The following is an 18,426-nucleotide window of genomic DNA, read 5'->3' on the forward strand; positions in this document are numbered from 1 at the left end:
TAGCTGCTTCAGAAGTGTCCTTAAACTGTTAATTTCTAACTGCTAGTAATTCTATCGACTTTTACGCATTACGCGTGAGTGTTTCCACTCTGCACCTGAATCCTGTGAGCCTCCCACTTCCTAACTGATGCTAGTGTAGTGTAGCCCCAGCGATTCCGTAGGCCTAGGCCTATCCTATTTCCGTGACAGTGGTCCTTATACCACTTACTTAGTATATGGTTTGCGTGGCCCCTAGGGCCTAACTGTATTACTTACCTGTGTGACTTAATGTATGCTTAAATAAGACTGTGTTGTACTTACCTCTAATCTCATAAAGAGTGCTGAGGGTTTGACTAGAATAAATACACTTTATTTCATATATATATCTGTTGTGGTGTCCTTTCATTTGGTATTCAAGGGATTATATATGGTATCACAGCTGGCTTCACATGCCATTCAGAGTTTAGCCTAAGACTGCTCTTGTCCATGCTACCACTAGGATAGCTGGTCTATAAGGTTGACTTTACAACCAATCACCATAAGGGTTGTTTGGACTGATATAAGGTGTACACTAGAACTAGTGACATCATACATCAGGCCAACTTCTCACATCGACGTCACGGAGGCGATCGACGTCGAGGAGGCGATCGACGTCGAGGAGGCGATCGACGTCGAGGAGGCGATCGACGTCGAGACGGCGCAGGGGGAGCCCTGACGCCAGGAGTAGGAGGAGAACGGAGTCGCCGGGATCAGTGTACTCCGTGGTGTATACACCTCCGCGGATCCCTACGCCATCGCCTCCTCCGCCACCACCAACGCCTCCTCCTCCACCGCCACCACCACCACCGCCTCCACCACCACCACCTCCGTCACCACCTCCCCCGCCTCGTTCTATACCACCTCGCACTCCGTTGGGGCCACCTGCGGTTCCGCCATGGTCGGTCTCCCTGCCCAGGTATCCGACTCCACCGCAGGGGACTCCGAGGCCCCGACGCCCACGGTCGCTGGGCCCGGCTAGACCGGTGGACAGGCCGAAACCGAGGAGGTCGCGCTTCCGCTCCATAAGGAGGAGAAGATCGCGGAGCCGTGGGCGGTCGTCGTCAACATCAGGACGACGCCATAGGAGGCACAGGTCCAGGTCGCGCATACGGTCCTCGGCCAGGGATTTCTCACAGACGCTGTCGGACTCACCGGGGACTAGGGTGTCTCCTGTGGACGATCTAGTCTCCTTCCAGGAGGTGCTGCTGAGGGGTGCAGCCAAGTTAGGAATCACGGTGACAGTACCGACACCCACGACGTCCGTGATATTCGAGACTCTACACAAAAAACACCTGTCTCGCCCCCTGCTGCCTCTAGTGCCGGGACTGGTGGAACCCGCGTTGGAGTTGTTCCTCACTCCTGCGGTGAAGAAATCCGCCCCCTCAAAGTTCCTGAAAAAGTATCGGGCCCCGGACTTGGACCCTGCTTTTTTAAGGATGGACCCGCAGCCGGACTCTGTCATCGTGACGGGGGCGAGGAAGCAGCATGCGACCGCTCCTTCATCGACGGTTCCGCCCGACAAGGAAAGCCGCTGGCTGAACTTGGCGGGCAGGAAGGTGTGTGGGACCGCGTCTACCACCATGAAGGCGGCGAGTGCCGGGGCGCTGTTGGGGCGTTACGACCGGGCCCTGTGGGAGTCCTGCTGCCTCGACACAGGAAGGAGGACTTCCTGGAGACGGTGCGAGAGGGTATGCTGGTTTCGAACCAGGTCATCAGTGCGGCAGCGGATGTGTCCCTGTTGGCGGCGCATGCCTACTGTCAAGGCGTCCACCAACGGCGTCACTCTTGGCTGCGCCTGACTTCGCTCAAGCCAGAGGCTCAGCACAGAGTAGCCAATCTGCCCTTCTCGGGGGAAACCCTGTTTGGTAAACATGCGGACGATGAGATGGCCCGCATGAAGGCGGAGACCCTGACGGCTGTCGGGTTGGAGAAGACCGAGAAGAAGCGCCCGTTCCAGAGACGGTTCGGGTCTACGGGCAGAGGGCGTGGGCAGGGTTCGGGACAGCAGCAGCACCAACAGCAGCAGTTCCGGAAACCCTTCCAGAAACGCCAGAAGGGTAGAGGAGGCCAGCAGGCTACTACTACTACCAAGGTCCCGGCCGGGTCTCGACCCTGAGCGACTACTTCCCCTGCAACCGTTACCCACTCCAGTGGGGGGAAGCATTCAATTTTTTCCGGCAGAGTGGAGAAAAATTACTCAAGACAAGTGGGTGCTGAATATTGTTTGCAATGGATACAGTCTTCGGTTTATCAGCCCGCCTCCAGCGATTCCGCCGGTAAGCTCACAGTTCCAGCTGCGAGAGCTCCAGGCGGAAGCAGACATCTTGTTGAGGAAAAAGGCGGTAGGAGAGGTACCTCTGTCTCAAAGGGGAAGAGGTCTGTACTCTCGGTTCTTCCTAGTTCGCAAGAAGGACAAGAACGAGTTCAGGCCCATTCTGGAATTGCGGCAGGCAAACAAATGGATTCGCAGAGAGAAGTTTTGCATGCTATCGTTGCATCAGATTTACCCTCAGCTGCAACGGGGAGACTGGCTCTGTGCCATAGATCTACAGGATGCTTACTTCCATGTGCCCATTGCACGGAAGCACAGGAAGTTCCTGCGATTCCAAATGGCGCCAATCACTATCAATACACAGTACTGCCATTCGGACTAAAGTCTGTGTCCAGGACCTTCTCGAAGTGCATGGCGGTGGTGGCGGCACACCTGCGGAGGAACAAGGTGTTTGTCTACCCGTACCTGGACGATTGGTTGATCAAGGCCTCATCCTTCTCGGAAGCGCAAGAACACTTCCGGAGGACGTACGTTCTCTTGAACAAGCTGAGGTTACACGTCCACATATCCAAATCTGTCCCGAACCCGGTCCAGTGCATACAGTACTTGGGAGCCTCCATCGATACGCGGTCAGCAAGCGTGTCTCCTTCGGAGGAGAGACGGTTATCACTCCTTCGGAAGGCTCAGGACTGCTCCGTCGACAACGGTTTGGATGGTGTCTTCACTGCTGGGATCGATGGCCTCCTGTATCTTCCTCACGCACGGCTGCACATGAGACCACTGCAGGAGTGCTTGGAGGATCAGTGGGATCAGAGGACAGGTTCTTGGGACGACAAGATACGGCTGTCTCTGCATGCTCTTCAGTCTCTGAAGTGGTGGTGTTCGGCGGAAAATCTCCTCAAGGGGGTTCCCTTCCACAAGGACATTCCCACGAAGAGTATCGTGACGGATGAGTCTCTCCAAGGCTGGGGAGCGCATTCCGGGGACTTGCAGATACAAGGAAAGTGGTCCCCGTTGGAGTCTACGTACCACATCAATTTCCTGGAACTCAGATCTGTCTTCCTGGCACTGAAGGCCTTCCTTCCGTCCTTCCAGACCAACTCGCTGCTGATACAGACGGACAATACAACCACGATGTATTACCTCAACAAGCAGGGGGGGGTCGAGATCGCGCACTCTGTCGCAGGAGGCGCAGTTGATCTGGCACTGGCTTCTGGCCCGAGGACTGACAATTACGGCCACGCGTCTGCCAGGGGTGCAGAATGTTCAGGCGGACGCACTGAGCAGACTGATTCAGGAAAACCACGAATGGGTCATAAACGACGAAGTACTAGGAGAAATCTTCGCAAGGTGGGGGACTCCAGACGTAGATCTGTTCGCCACCACCGAAAACAGCAAATGCCGAGACTTCGCATCCAGGTACTACCAGCGGGGTACGCTGGGGAATGCGCTATGGATCGACTGGTCGCACAGCTTTCTGTACGCTTTTCCATCCATTCCCCTGATTCCGGCGGGGCTCATCAAACTGTCCCAGTCAGGGGCGCGGATGGTCCTGATTGCTCCGGAATGGCCCAGACAGTGGTGGTTCACGGACCTACTTCACCGGTCTCTCCTTCCTCACATACGGCTGCCGTGCAGGCCGGACCTTCTCACGAAGTTCGGGGGGCAGATGGTGCACCCCAACCTCTCGTCTTTGAGTTTGGCGGCATGGCTCCTGAGAGAGTGAAATATGGCCATCTGAATCTACCAGAAGATTGTATGGACATACTGAAGGAGTCTAAACGACCTTCCACTAGGACGTCCTATGCCTACAAGTGGAAGAGATTCTGTATCTGGTGCAAGTCCAAGAACTTTGACCCTACGACATGTAAGGAAGATGTCATCCTTCCATATCTTTTACATTTGGCGCAGTCTTGCCTTAATTTCCATTCGATTAAGGTTCGTCTGGCTGCTTTGACTGCTTATAGGAAATGCCCTTCACAGACTTCCTTCTTTCAGATCCCTGTGGTTAAGGATTTTTTGGAAGGCTTGAAGAAAGTGTTTCCTCCTGTCAGACTTCCCTCGCCTTCCTGGGAATTGAATGTGGTGCTGTCCAGACTGATGAAGGAGCCTTTTGAACCCATTCACAAGGCTTTGTTGCAGCACCTGTCCTGGAAGGCGGCGTTCCTAGTGGCCATTACATCGGCCCGTAGGGTGAGTGAACTTCAGGCATTATGTTGTCAAGAACCTTATACTGTATTTCATGCTGCTAAGGTTGTGTCACCTAGGCGCTATCCCCTCCGGGTCTCTGATAAGAACGCCACTAGACGAATTGATAGTGTTGAGATTTTATTGGAAACACAGTGTCCGGATGTGCTCTTTTCTTTCTCCCTCTCAAGATGGTGGAAGGCGGAGGTTGCAGTCCCACAAGTAGGTGTCCCGGTCAGGATGGTGTCTTGTCCGTCTCGGTTATCTTCACCTCGGCGGGGTCCCGTTTCTGGTGGGGTTTTTCCTCAGCGGAATGTGAAAAGGGAAGGTAAGATCAGGGGTTAGGTGATTATCCTGATACGTCAGGGATTTGAGGGGGAAAGGGAAGTGAAGGTTCACCGGGGGTCCGTCACCGTACTGTACACACGTGATCAAGGGGGGGGAAGCTCTGTGAGTGTTTCGGGTACTGGGAACACACAGAGAAAAGAAAAAAAATACCCCAAATCTCCCCCTCAAGACACCCCGTGACCTCCCCACACAAAAGCAAAAATCCTCCCTCTTTAACTCCCTCCCCTTGTGGACAGTAGCCCCAGGATCCGGCCCCGTACCTTTCCCAGCCACACTCCTCCGGGCGTGTGGCGGGGCGAGATGCCGTGAAGTTGGCCTCCTGGCTCTGCACCTCTTCCGTCCCGGCTGGTATGGACCTCCGAGTCACCTCTTCCGGACTGCTCCACCTCCTCCGTCGTACCCGTACTTCGCTCCGCTCCGCTACCGACCACCGCCTCTCGCTCTCCGCTCTTCTCCTCGCTCGCCTTCTCCGCTACTCCTGACTCTCCTCCATGGGCTTTCGCGCTGGCTTCCTCGCGGGCTTCCGTCTTACGGGGGATGGACGCGGCTGATTGGTTCCCTGCCGCTGACGTCACAGGGGGTGTTACTTCGTCCGCGATGAGCCAGCCGGCGTTAAAGGGGCCGCCAGCACCCTGCAGGAGAGGTGGAAAGCTGTCATCAATGAGGGTTGCCTCGTACCCCTCCTCTTCTCCCGAGGCCTGGCGACACATCCCCAACCCCGGATTTTCCCGATCGGGGGAAATGGGGTATCGGGAGAGAAAGTCCGCATTCCCCTGATCCAGCCCTTTCCGATGTCGTACCTCAAAGCGATAAGGCTGTAATGCCAAGAACCAGCGGAGGATGCGCTCGTTGTGGCCTTTGTTACGCTGAAGCCAGGTCAAAGGGGCATGGTCCGTGAAGAGGATAAAGGATCTGCCTTCCAAATAATAGCGCAATTTCTCCACCCCCCAACGTACGGCCAAACACTCCTTCTCCACTGTGGAGTAAGCCTGCTCTCGGGGGAAAAGCTTCCTACTAATGTATAAAATAGGACGCTCGCAGCCCTCCGAATCCTCTTGGGAGAGCACTGCCCCTATCCCAACCCCAGATGCATCCGTCTGCAGGATAAAGGGTTTCTGAAAGTCAGGGGTCACTAACACTGGGGAGGAGGTGAGAGCATCTTTGAGAGCCTGGAAAGCAGTAGACTCCAGGGCCGTAGGCGCCCGTAGGCGGGGAGAAGTCTGGGTCTTGCGGAGGAGATCAGTGAGGGGACCAGCCAGATTGGCGAATTGGGGGATAAATCTCCTGTAGTAACCTACCAACCCCAAAAATGCCCTAAGATCCCTTTTGGTTCTGGGGTACAGCAAAGCCTGAACCGCCGCAACCTTGTCTGCCTGAGGTTTAATGTTACCGTCCCCAAGCAGAAAACCCAGATATTTCACTTGTTGAAATGCCACCCGGGATTTCTTTGCGTTGATGTGGAAGCCTGCTTCTTTTATACTTTCCAGTATACTGCCCAGATGTCGGAGGTGCTCTGGCCACGTTTTACTAAAGACAACTATGTCGTCCAGGTAGGCAGAAGCATAAGGAAGATGTTGTTTTAGTAGGGTATCCATGGCCCGTTGAAAGGTGGCCGGAGCCCCATGTAGGCCAAAAGGGAGGACAGTAAACTGGAAGTGACCTGAGGGAGTCGAGAAGGCTGTTTTCTCTTGGTCGGCAGGAGCTAGGGGAATCTGCCAATACCCCTTGGTGAGGTCGATAGTGGTTATGTATTTGGCCTCACCAAGGCGCTCAACTAGTTCGTCGACCCTAGGAAGTGGGTAAGCATCTTGCTTGGAGACCCTATTGACGGCACGGAAGTCTATGCAAAACCGGATACTTCCGTCCGGTTTCGGCACCAAGACTACGGGGGAACACCAGTTGCTATGAGAGGGAATGATCACTCCGGTTTTTAGCATCTGTTGTACTTCTGTCTGGAAGGCCGCCCGCCGTGCCTCAGGTATCCGATAGGGTTTTTGTTTGACGGTGACCCCTACGGGGGTGGGGATAGTGTGTTCAGCTAAGTGGGTTCTCCCCGGTAGATCGGAAAATACACTTGAAAACCGAAGGAGGAGAGAGTCTATAGCCTCCCTTTGATGAGGGGGCAAATCGGGATTGACAGGAAGGTCCCTGACGGTATGCGCCAGAGGTGCGGTAAAGGAGACAGTTAGGGGTGTACTCGGAGGCTTTCCTAACCATTTTTTTAGTATGTTTATGTGATACAATTGGGTCTTTGTGCGCGATATCTGTAGAACGTAAGAGGTCCTACCCACCTTCTTAATGACCTGGAAGGGACCTTGCCACTCCTTCTTCATTTTCTGAGCAGAAATGGGTAACAACACCAGGACCCAGTCCCCTACATCGAGCGTCCTCCATTTTTTTCCCTTATCATAAAAGTGCTTTTGTTTAGTTTGGGCGACGGCTAGGTGTTCATGGGAAAGGGTCCTCAGTTTATGGAGTCGGGACTGCAACTGGCGGGTGTAATCAAGCAGAGCCTCTGCTTCTTGTTTCCCTTCTTGCTCCCAGCTGTCTTTTGTTATCTCCAGTAGAGTTCGGGGTTTCCGACCAAAGAGGAGCTCGAATGGGGAAGCCCCCAAGCTGGACTGGGTCTGGCTCCTTAACACAAACAAGGCCAAAGGTAACAGTTGGTCCCAGTTTCTTCCGTCTCCAGACAGAAGTTTTTTCAGGGTTAGTTTAAGGCTTCCATTATAGCGCTCAACTAACCCATCTGTCTGGGGATGGTACACCGATGTTTTTATGTGTCGGATGTTGAGCTGGAGACAGACCTGCTTCATAAGTTTGGAGACAAACGGGGTGCCCTGATCAGTGACTACCTCCCTTGGGAAACCCATCCTCGAAAATACTTCCACCAGGCGCTGAGCTATAGCCGTGGACGTAGCTGCTCTAAGGGGGAAGGCCTCGGGATAGCGAGTCGCATAGTCCACCAAGACTAGGGCGTATTGATGTCCTCTACTGGATTTGGGCAAGGGACCTATCAAGTCCATTCCTAGTCTGTCGAACGGTTTCCCTATGATGGGGAGAGGCTGCAAGGGGACGGCAGGCGGTACATATGGATTGCGCCGTTGGCAGATGTGACATTCCTGACAATACCTTTGTATCTGAGCATATATCCCAGGCCAGAAGAAGTGTTGCAGAATGGCTTGTCCTGTTTTTTCTGCCCCAACATGCCCCGCCAAAAGGTGGGCATGGGCGAAAAAAAGTATTTGATCCCTAAAGTCTGAGGGAACTATTAACTGAAGAGGGGCGTCTTCCTTAGCTAACCGATAGAGGAGGCCATTACGTTCAACAAAAGTGGGGTAGACTCTAGCCATTTGGTCCTGATCTGCCCGGGCTTTGTTCCAGGCATTGACAAGACTGGCGTCGTTCAATTGGGCAGTACGGAAGTGAGTATCCTTAGCCCACGGTTCTGGGGTCAACACCGAGACCTGACGACAGGCCGGGGAACTGAGCACCTCCTGCATCATAGCGGAAAAACAGGGGTTATCGGTCCCTATGATGACAGGTTCAGGAAGGTGTGGAAGGACCCCTACTATTGCATCCATGCGGGCCCCTGTGGGTGTTTGGAGCTGGATGGTAGCCAGAGGGTAGTCTCTAACCTCCCCGTGGACACACCTGATACCCACCCTTTTACCCGGTAGGACCCAGGAGTGGTGAATGAGCTCTTGCCTGGCTACTGAGTGCTTACAGCCTGAATCCAATAGGGCTCGTACCCCTTTTCCCTGTATCTTTACACTCACATAAAAGACGGGACCCGTTTCTTGAGCAAACAGGAGGGAGTGGGGTGCATAGCTCACATCCATGGGTTCCTCCTCTTTCTCCCTCTTCTTTCTGCAAAAGCGGGCTATGTGTCCCCATTCCCCACAGTCATAACATTGGGGCCCCGAGAAAGGGATAGGGTCTGGCCGGGCTCCTCGGGACCGTACGGGCTCTGGGACGGGTTTAGCCGGCTTCCGGTCACCCCTTCCTTGGGACACATGCTTTAGGGGCCGTTCTGGTTCTTTGGGGTTGGGTCGACCTTGAGCTCTAGCATATGATGTGGCCATCTCTACGGCCTGTTCCAAGGATAACCCAGCGTGTTGTTTTAACCAGCGCTGACTCGAGTAGGGGAGGGCTTCAAGGAACTGTTCAAGATAAATCTTATTCATCACGTCCTCCATGTTGGCCTCTTGGGGTTTTAGCCACAGATCAGCCGCCTCCTTCAACTTAAAAAAAAGAGTCTTGGGGATGTCCCCAGGAGCCCCGCGTTCCTGCCTGAACCGTAAGCGGTGAGTCTCTTCGTCTACTCCAAGCCGGTCCAGGATATATTGTTTCACAAGTGCATAGGTAGCGGTCCCATCTTTATTTACGGCCTGATAGGCCGCTTGTGCTTCTCCAACTAACAAAGGGGCAAGGTAAAAGGGCCACCTCTCTCCTGCCCAAGCACTAGCACGGGCGGCCCTTTCGAAATTTAGAAAGAAGGCCAACGGATCTTCCCCTGGGATGAGCTTCTGAAGGGGGACCACTGTTCCCGGAGGCGCGGCCGCTCTGACCTGACCCAGGGAGGCCACGAGAAGATTTTGTCCTTCGGCCAGTTTTACCAGGTTATCGGCTTGTGTTTGGATGGCCGAAGTGAACACAGCCCGATCTGCTTCAGCCTGGGAGGAACTCCGCTCTATTGCCCACTCCATCTTCGTCTGGCTTTCCTTCATTTGGTGTATGAAGGCATCCATCCTGTATCGGGTGGTGGTTCACGATCCAACAGCTCCTATCTGGCTAGCCACTTGTCACCTAGGCGCTATCCCCTCCGGGTCTCTGATAAGAACGCCACTAGACGAATTGATAGTGTTGAGATTTTATTGGAAACACAGTGTCCGGATGTGCTCTTTTCTTTCTCCCTCTCAAGATGGTGGAAGGCGGAGGTTGCAGTCCCACAAGTAGGTGTCCCGGTCAGGATGGTGTCTTGTCCGTCTCGGTTATCTTCACCTCGGCGGGGTCCCGTTTCTGGTGGGGTTTTTCCTCAGCGGAATGTGAAAAGGGAAGGTAAGATCAGGGGTTAGGTGATTATCCTGATACGTCAGGGATTTGAGGGGGAAAGGGAAGTGAAGGTTCACCGGGGGTCCGTCACCGTACTGTACACACGTGATCAAGGGGGGGGAAGCTCTGTGAGTGTTTCGGGTACTGGGAACACACAGAGAAAAGAAAAAAAATACCCCAAATCTCCCCCTCAAGACACCCCGTGACCTCCCCACACAAAAGCAAAAATCCTCCCTCTTTAACTCCCTCCCCTTGTGGACAGTAGCCCCAGGATCCGGCCCCGTACCTTTCCCAGCCACACTCCTCCGGGCGTGTGGCGGGGCGAGATGCCGTGAAGTTGGCCTCCTGGCTCTGCACCTCTTCCGTCCCGGCTGGTATGGACCTCCGAGTCACCTCTTCCGGACTGCTCCACCTCCTCCGTCGTACCCGTACTTCGCTCCGCTCCGCTACCGACCACCGCCTCTCGCTCTCCGCTCTTCTCCTCGCTCGCCTTCTCCGCTACTCCTGACTCTCCTCCATGGGCTTTCGCGCTGGCTTCCTCGCGGGCTTCCGTCTTACGGGGGATGGACGCGGCTGATTGGTTCCCTGCCGCTGACGTCACAGGGGGTGTTACTTCGTCCGCGATGAGCCAGCCGGCGTTAAAGGGGCCGCCAGCACCCTGCAGGAGAGGTGGAAAGCTGTCATCAATGAGGGTTGCCTCGTACCCCTCCTCTTCTCCCGAGGCCTGGCGACAGGTTGTTTTGCATACTCACCCTAAATTTCTTCCTAAAGTTATATCTGATTTTCATGTCAACCAGACCATAACTTTACCTACGTTTTTTCAGAATCCCTCTTCGCCAGTGGAAAGGTCTCTCCATTCCCTGGATGTTCGGAGGGTGTTGAAATTTTATCTTGATAAGACCAAGGATATTCGTAGGTCAGACCAATTGTTTATTAATTATGGATCAGTCAGGACCGGTCTCGCTACCTCTAAGCAGTCCATCTCTTGGTGGATTGTGTCCTGCATACAATTGTGTTATCACAAGTCTAATAAGACCTTAGGGGGTAAACCTAAGGCTCATTCCACCAGGGGCAAAGCTGCCACGTCTACTTTGTTACGTAATGTTCCGATTGCAGAAATCTGCAAGGCTGCCACTTGGAGGTCGGTCCATACCTTTGCTAAGCATTATTGTCTGGACACGGATGCCAGGGCAGATGCTCAGGTTGGGCAGGCCTCGCTGCAGAATTTGTTCGCACAGTAGTGGTTTTGTTGTGTACTCTTCTCCACCGCCGTTTTGGTGTGGGGATGGGCTTGCCATTCTATTCACTAGATTATGACTATACACAGAGATCCCCTACTACAGAAGGAGTAGTTTCTTTTCTGTAACTCCAGTTCTGTAGTAGGGGTATCTCTGTGATAGTCATAAGCGCCCGCCCTCCTCCCCGGTGGAGAGATGATTATTCATGTAAGGAATGCTACAGGTCTGGCGTGCTACGCCATCAAAAAGAACTGAAAGTAAAAGGGACCTGCTGTGCATTCTGGGATACTGGAAAAGTTCTGGAAAGTTTTCTTAAAGGCACAGTATCCTGTTCTGAGCCACATAATGGCAGCCTATGGGGCTTGTCTGTCCATTCCTTCCTTTCTATCATTCCAGAGGCTTTTGCTGGTAGAGGCAGGTTTTTTCCTATGTAGAAAAAGCTGGACAGGCAGTGCTGTTTGTGGATGTTGATGGAATTTTCTAGTTGAAGTACTGGACAGTGTAGCCTGTGGGTATAGGCTGCATTATCTGTCTTTAAATTAAATTCTCTCTTAAGGGTGGATGCAGGTCTGCATGATTTGACACCTTAAGAGATTATTTTTTATTGCTCCGGGGTCCCCGCACATGGGCGGGACTATTCACTAGATTATGACTATCACAGAGATACCCCTACTACAGAACTGGAGTTACAGAAAAGAAACTACTCCTTTTTCCTCAACAACATGAGACTAATATGCTTCAGTGCTTCAAAGTGGCTTACCTCACAAGCTGATCTTTTTCAAAAAATAAATAAATAACTGATCGTTAGACCATCTATTGAGTTGATATCCAATAGGCTAGTTTTCTCCTTTTTCAACAAACTTGACTATTGTGTATCCAAATGCAGCATGGAGGGATAATGCCAAGCATGTAAATGCAAATGCCACATTTTCCTTCCCTGCTCTTTGAGCGATTTATCATTTTTGCCTGCACACCGCCGCCCCCCCCCCCCCCCCCCCTTTTTTAGGTCTCGCCTGACCCAGCGCATGCGCTGGTCTGGCGAGACTTATTGAGAGGGCTCCAAAAAGTGCTACCAGGGCAGCCTAGAGCTACAGTGCATGTGCGCGGGCGCGCGCGCAGCGTTTTACCGCGATTACTTTCACTTTCTGCCGCGCGGCCGCTTTGCATAGCCAATAGGTCTCGCTTTTGGGACCTTATAAGTATTTAGTTACGCAACTGTTGCATGGCTAAACACTTATAAGGTCCCAAAGGCGAGACCTATTGGCTATGCCAATGCTTGTTTTTTTTTACGCTTAGGCAGCTTAAATTATAATTTGGCTATACAGAGTAACGTTTTTGAATGGCTAGCCTCTTATTGCTTGAGGTGGTAAACTCACAATGTTTAGAGGAGGTGATTGGGGAGGCATTTGAGAAGTTTTAATTTTAGTTCTTGACTTTTGGGCTTGACTGTGGACTTAAATCATTGCTAACGAATAAAACGGCAACCATTTCATTCGCCCCAGGTGACAAATTGGCTCAACGAGTTAAACCTCCAATTACAGGAACACCCGGGGAATTTATCCTTTCTGGGATTTCATGACCAGAGAATTGGGAGCAGTTCTTCAGGGCCAAAAAGGCTCTTTAAAGCGATCCCAACAATTGATAAGTGACATTAAAAAATCTTGGCCAGATCGAGGAAGAAATGCCATCTGTTTAAATTAAACTCAACTCACCGAAACCTACTGGCACTAAAGGAAGCACGGAAAACTCACAAAAAATCCACCTGGACCCTGAAACGTGCTAAGCATGATGAGTAATGGAAAAAGTTTTTCATCATGCTTAAAGAAGGATCTCTAGCTTGTTTTTTGGAGTATGTGAACAAATTAAAATCTCTAGGACCCCTGAGGACAAACGCGGTCTCGGCCACTGTTTGGGAGAACCAACGTGAGAACTCAGTTCCAGACATATAATCTAATGTCGACCATGGCTCTAGTTCCATTGAACAGAGGCGAGCATCAAACCCCGATCCAATCAAGGGGTATTACAAGAATAATAAAAATTCCTGAAATCAATTAGGGCGCCGGGCCCAAATGGCCTCCCTGCGGGGATCTTCCAATCTGCACCAGAGGGCTGGGCAAAGCTGTTGACCCCGCTATTCAATACCGCTTACACCCTCGGAAAAACCCCAGAAGCCTGGAGGGGTTCAATACTATGCCCGAGTCATAAAAAAGGACATCGGCTTAATCCGAACAACTACTGCCTAATAGCTTTGTTAGTTTTGGAAGCCAAAGCATATTGTCAAGAATTCCTGTCATACAAGGGAAACACGCCCTTATGTAAACAGGAGAGCTGTTACATAACTCAAGGAAAACACGCCCTTATGTAAACAGGAGAGCTGTTACATAACTCAAGGGAAACACGCCCTTATGTAAACAGGAGAGCTGTTACATAACTCAAGGAAACACGCCCTTATGTAAACAGGAGAGCTGTTACATAACTCAAGGAAAACACGCCCTATAAAGGGAGGAACCGGGAGGTACAACGCTGTCGGATATTGTGTTCACACCGACGTACCTGCTTCGTGAAGAGCAGTGTTCCGGAGTGGTGCTCCAGTAAGGCAAGAACGGAGGTAGGTCGAGTCGTTACTCCCTGGGCCGTGTCTTGCCCCATCGTCACCTGTGAAGGACCCGGAAGCTCTACCGGTCAACCATTGAGCTTCGCTTTTTGACTCGGCTGAGTCCAAGCGCAGTGGCGCTTTTGCTGGTTGGAGTCGTAACTCCCAGCCCGACCAGAGACACAGGGACTGCCAGCTGTAACGCACACCAGGAGGTGTTTGCCGCGTTACAGACTCGGAAGTCCACAGGATCGATCGAGCGGCTGCTCTCGGTTCAGTCTTCTTGCTTGTGATTGGGGTATCGGTGACGCATCACCAGGAGGTGACTCCGCGTCCCGGTGCAGTCTGAGGAAGAGGTTGAGCGGCTGCTCCCTTCAGGTAGAGACCCCGGCTGGGTGTTTCCCTGACTCCTCGATTCTCCCCAACACTCTTCGTGCCCCTCACAGCCTACCGATTGGCATTGTCGGCCATTTCATTTCTGCCCTCTGTTGGCATACGCCGGGACCGGCGTATATGCAGAGGACGGTTAGGACCATCCGTGCTGTGGGCTGGTAACGTACTTAGCCTGGAGGATTCCAGTGACTATAACTTTTGTTTATTCTTTGTATTATATTTGCCTTCATTAAAACAACTAACCCTTCACTAGTGGTTGCGTCCTCATTGTCGTGTCTGTTAAACGATCCTGAGACGTTCAGGGCGTTACACATATGCTCGTATCCTTTTGAAAAAAACTGGAAACTGGGCTGAAGAAAACCAGCTACTCCCTTTCTTTCAAACAGACTTCCGAGGAGGAGCCGCAACAACTGACAATATAATTGCATTATCTGCCCTCTGTCACCACGCAACTCAGCATCACCAACCTCCACTATTTTGCTGCTTTATCGATTTAACTGCAGTTTTTGATAAGGTTAACAGACATTTGTTGTGGAAGAAGTTAGCGAATTGGGACATTCCATCTTCACTTTTAACAGCTATAATGTCACTTTACTCGGAAACCTTGGTGCAGGTGAAAACAGGCCCCACGTCTCTCTCAGCCAAAATTGACACTGCTGGTGGTTTGAAGCAAGGCTGTGTGCTTGCTCCCCATCTTTTTAATTTGTATACTGCTGACTTAGGCAAAGCTCTTGCTAATAAATGCTTGGCCCCACCTCGACTAGGAAATCGTATACATATTCTTCAGTATGCAGACCTAGTCATCATGGATCATACCAAAGTGGGCCTCCAACAAGCACTGGCTAGCTTCCATGAATATTGTACATCCAACTATCTTACCATCAATCCAAACAAAACCAAGATCTTTGTAATAGGTCGGCAGAAACACAAAAAAGTATTACATGTACAATAGGCTCCAGGATAATTACTACAGTGCAGAAATATAAGTATTTGGGGATATGGCTCACAGAAACAGCAAAACCCACCGCTCATAAAAAGGATCTGATCCACAAATCGACGGCTATACCGTATGGTTTAACTAACTAAATTGAACAATAAGCTAGATAGTCCGTCAGCAGAGGCTATAAGAAAGGTCACTCAAGCTTCACTTCTACCAGCACTTTTGTATGGGCACCAAGCATTTCCAGGCACTTGTTCAGAAACTTTAGAGCAAGCTCAGTGTGTGGCCTATAAAATAATTTTTCGACTACCAAAACACCTTTCAAGGGCAAGGCTTAGATTAGAGCTTGGGTTAGTTAAACAATCACTAACCCTCGAGGCCGACTTTCTAAAATACTACATTTGAATTTTAAAATCTTCAGGGGATACCTTAAAAAGCTGCCTCAGACATATTTGAAAAAACTGGTTCGCCATGGAACAAGCAGCTCATGAAAGCCATGGATTCCATTGAAATAAATAAATCGGCACTTGATTTGACTTGTATTTCCTATACCATCTGGAAAAAGCGCATCAACAAACAAGTACAACAAGTTTCTTATCAGCAAGACCAGGCTGCATTAAAAACATTACCTTTCCAGATACTGCTGAACGACTCCTATTTAATAAATAAACTTCAGCCTTATCTCACCGCCTTGCTCAACCCTTAGGCTAGAAGAGAGATTATGTACATGCGACTGCTGGTGCTCCCAATCGCGGATTTCAGTCAAGCTTGGGCAGACCAAAACACAGGAGGAGCATGCCGCCTATGTGAATATAAACGAGAATCATGGCTGCACCTTCTGTGCTGCTACCCGACTTGAACTACAGAAAGGAGGCTTCTCCTTAGAGGCCTCTGCTTGAAAGAAAAAGTAACCACCTGCCAGGGAGCCTCTGCTCTATGCTTTACACAAAATTAACTTTATATCCTGGCTTGCTGTGGAAGATTCGTTCAAACTATCAGGGGTGCAATGTACCCTGGCTTGGCTCCCCGACCTAGTCCTCGAATTGTTCAAACGCTGATACTGGACTACTTTAAATACAGGCCTGCGAAAGTCCATTTCCCCCTATAATCGCCAAGCATAATCACTTGACAAGAAAAAGACTATCCGCAAAAAGAAAAGAAATTAAAGCAGCCTTGGTGACTTGAAGGAGCCAGCAGGATAACTTTCTTATGGCAACCAAAAAGTAATGCCCAAGGAAAACTATGATTAGAAGTCCTTAAACACTGGCATTTTAATTATTGCACTTTTTTAGACCTGTTTTATTTTTATGTATTGTGTGGCTTTTTCTTTATATTTTTTTATGCTCGATTGTAATGCAATGGTTTTAATTAACTTATGCATTTAAATAAATACCAAATATCATTGCTAATTTAATATGTGTTTTCTATTATGATGGTGCTTAAAATTTATATTTTTGCAGAACTCATCAAATTGGAGACCCATCTTCCAGTTTAAGAAGTGCTACGCCTATTTTACTTAGAAGGTAAATTATTATTTTAAATCCACTGCATAGTTATGTATACTGTGTACGATATTGTTAATGACATGTAAGGGCTGGTTTGTAGTCCATCCACTGTACTTCAGTTAACTTATATTTAAGTGCTTACATCTTTCATGTAACTGCTTCTTCCATTTCAGCCCATACTTTCTTTGCGGAATCCCAGGCTGCACCTCTGTTAACCCAGCTTCCTCTCTACACTCCTCAAGAAGCTGTCCTTCTCCTTCTGTTTTTCCTTCATCTGCTCCCCAGTACAGCATTCTTGGATGGAAAGAAATGTGTTAAAAAAATGGAAATTCAGGAACTGAGTAGATGAGTGGCCATTAAATATTTACTTGGGGGGGCTAGAAATAATTACCCAGAAAAAAGCAAGAGTACAGTATGCTCAATGTTAAAGTTCAGTGTTAAGTACACTCTCAGAAAGTAAAAGGAGGGACAGACGACTGCTTCCAGGAATAGATCACACAACCGCTATGAATATATGAGAAAAATCTATTTTCTGAAATACTTTGAGTTGTGAAAAACAAATTACGTTAACCAAGAAATTTTGGTTCAGATTACCAGTTTTGAAATTCTAAAATGTTGACAAACGTATGGTGAGGGCAGTGATAAAGAGATGTCAGAATAATTAATGGCATTTGTGCACTTAACATACAACAGTTTTTAAGTCCACATTGTACTTTCTGGATTCTTGTTAGTCTAGAGTTTTAAGATTGCTGGAAAACCACAGTGCCTGCAGGGACTGAAGGCTACATTAAGACAGTTTAGAGACAGTAAATGTAACATTGCCTGTAGCTAATATGAATTAAACAAATAAGGGTGTTCAAGTGAAATTATGAGGTGGAGTGGAGTGGAGTGGAGTGGAGTGATAAGACCACCAGTTTACTACAGTGCTGTTAAGTAGTTGGTGAACAAGTGAAGGACTGTCATGGAATATCACTCCTAAAGCGATGGGATTGGTCTCTGCCTAAAGTTTTGTGGCATGGAAAGCTGCTCAGAGGTTGAGCAGGATGAAGAAACGAGGGTAGCTGCATGGAGTGCTTTGTCAACCACATGCATGGTCATTCTCCATGCTACATGGAGCCCTGGATCCTCTTAAAACATAGAATTGTGCAAGATGTGTCCATGCAGTCTCCGTTGGTTCTTTAAGATTTCGTCCAAGAGGAAGTTGCTAATATGAGAGTAAACAAAAAGGCTCTGGATTGAGGCTGCGGAGTCAAAAGATCCTCTGGATATCGTTTGCATCCTCTGTTAAGTACTAGGAAATGTTACAGCTCCTCCAGCCATAGTCTTTTCACCAGTTTTAGTGGAGGACATCCAAAAAGTAATTCTGACTAAGATTGCTACCACTTAGCCCTAGTCCCTTTACTTTGGTTAAAGAACAAGTGGAGGAAATGATTTCTATCTTTGCTGGCATCACCAAGCATTCCTTTTAGAACACAATACTCTATTGCCTGACGTTATGGAGGAGACTCCTATCCCCACAAATCTTACCCAAAAGATCGAACTAGTTAACGCACCAGAGCTTGTGCTGCATTCGTAGACTAGAACTTCAAAATAAAGATGATATTCAAGTGTTCCATCTACAATCCCGAGGGCTGCTCTCCAATAGACAGTTTTGCTTCAGACCATGCAGAGTAACAGGCCTGGCCCTGTTAGACATAAGGTACCAATTGTAGGTGACTAGCAAAGAAATAGAAGAACTTCTACTGCCGCTGGACCGATCCGCATCCTACAACACCATTGAGCATCAAATTATTTTGGAATTTCTGTTGAGACTGACTGTATATCTAACTTCTCAATTATCTGGCTATCCTGTCTAATAGTCACTCTGGTGTAATGTCAGG

The 18,426-nt window shown here is 49.8% G+C and overlaps 1 protein-coding gene across 1 annotated transcript in view; it reads left to right on the forward strand.

Moving 5' to 3' along the window:
- LOC146796670 (uncharacterized) overlaps positions 1-18,426 on the forward strand; it is a 440,337-nt gene that overhangs the window by 230,074 nt on the left and 191,837 nt on the right. The window contains exon 8 of the mRNA XM_085629345.1: positions 16,502-16,564. Coding sequence (XP_085485471.1) covers positions 16,502-16,564 — 63 coding nt within the window. The remainder of the gene's footprint in view (positions 1-16,501; positions 16,565-18,426) is intronic.

Source organism: Triturus cristatus, chromosome 10 (genome assembly GCF_964204655.1).
Source record: "Triturus cristatus chromosome 10, aTriCri1.1, whole genome shotgun sequence".
Classification (NCBI taxonomy): Eukaryota; Metazoa; Chordata; class Amphibia; order Caudata; family Salamandridae; genus Triturus; species Triturus cristatus.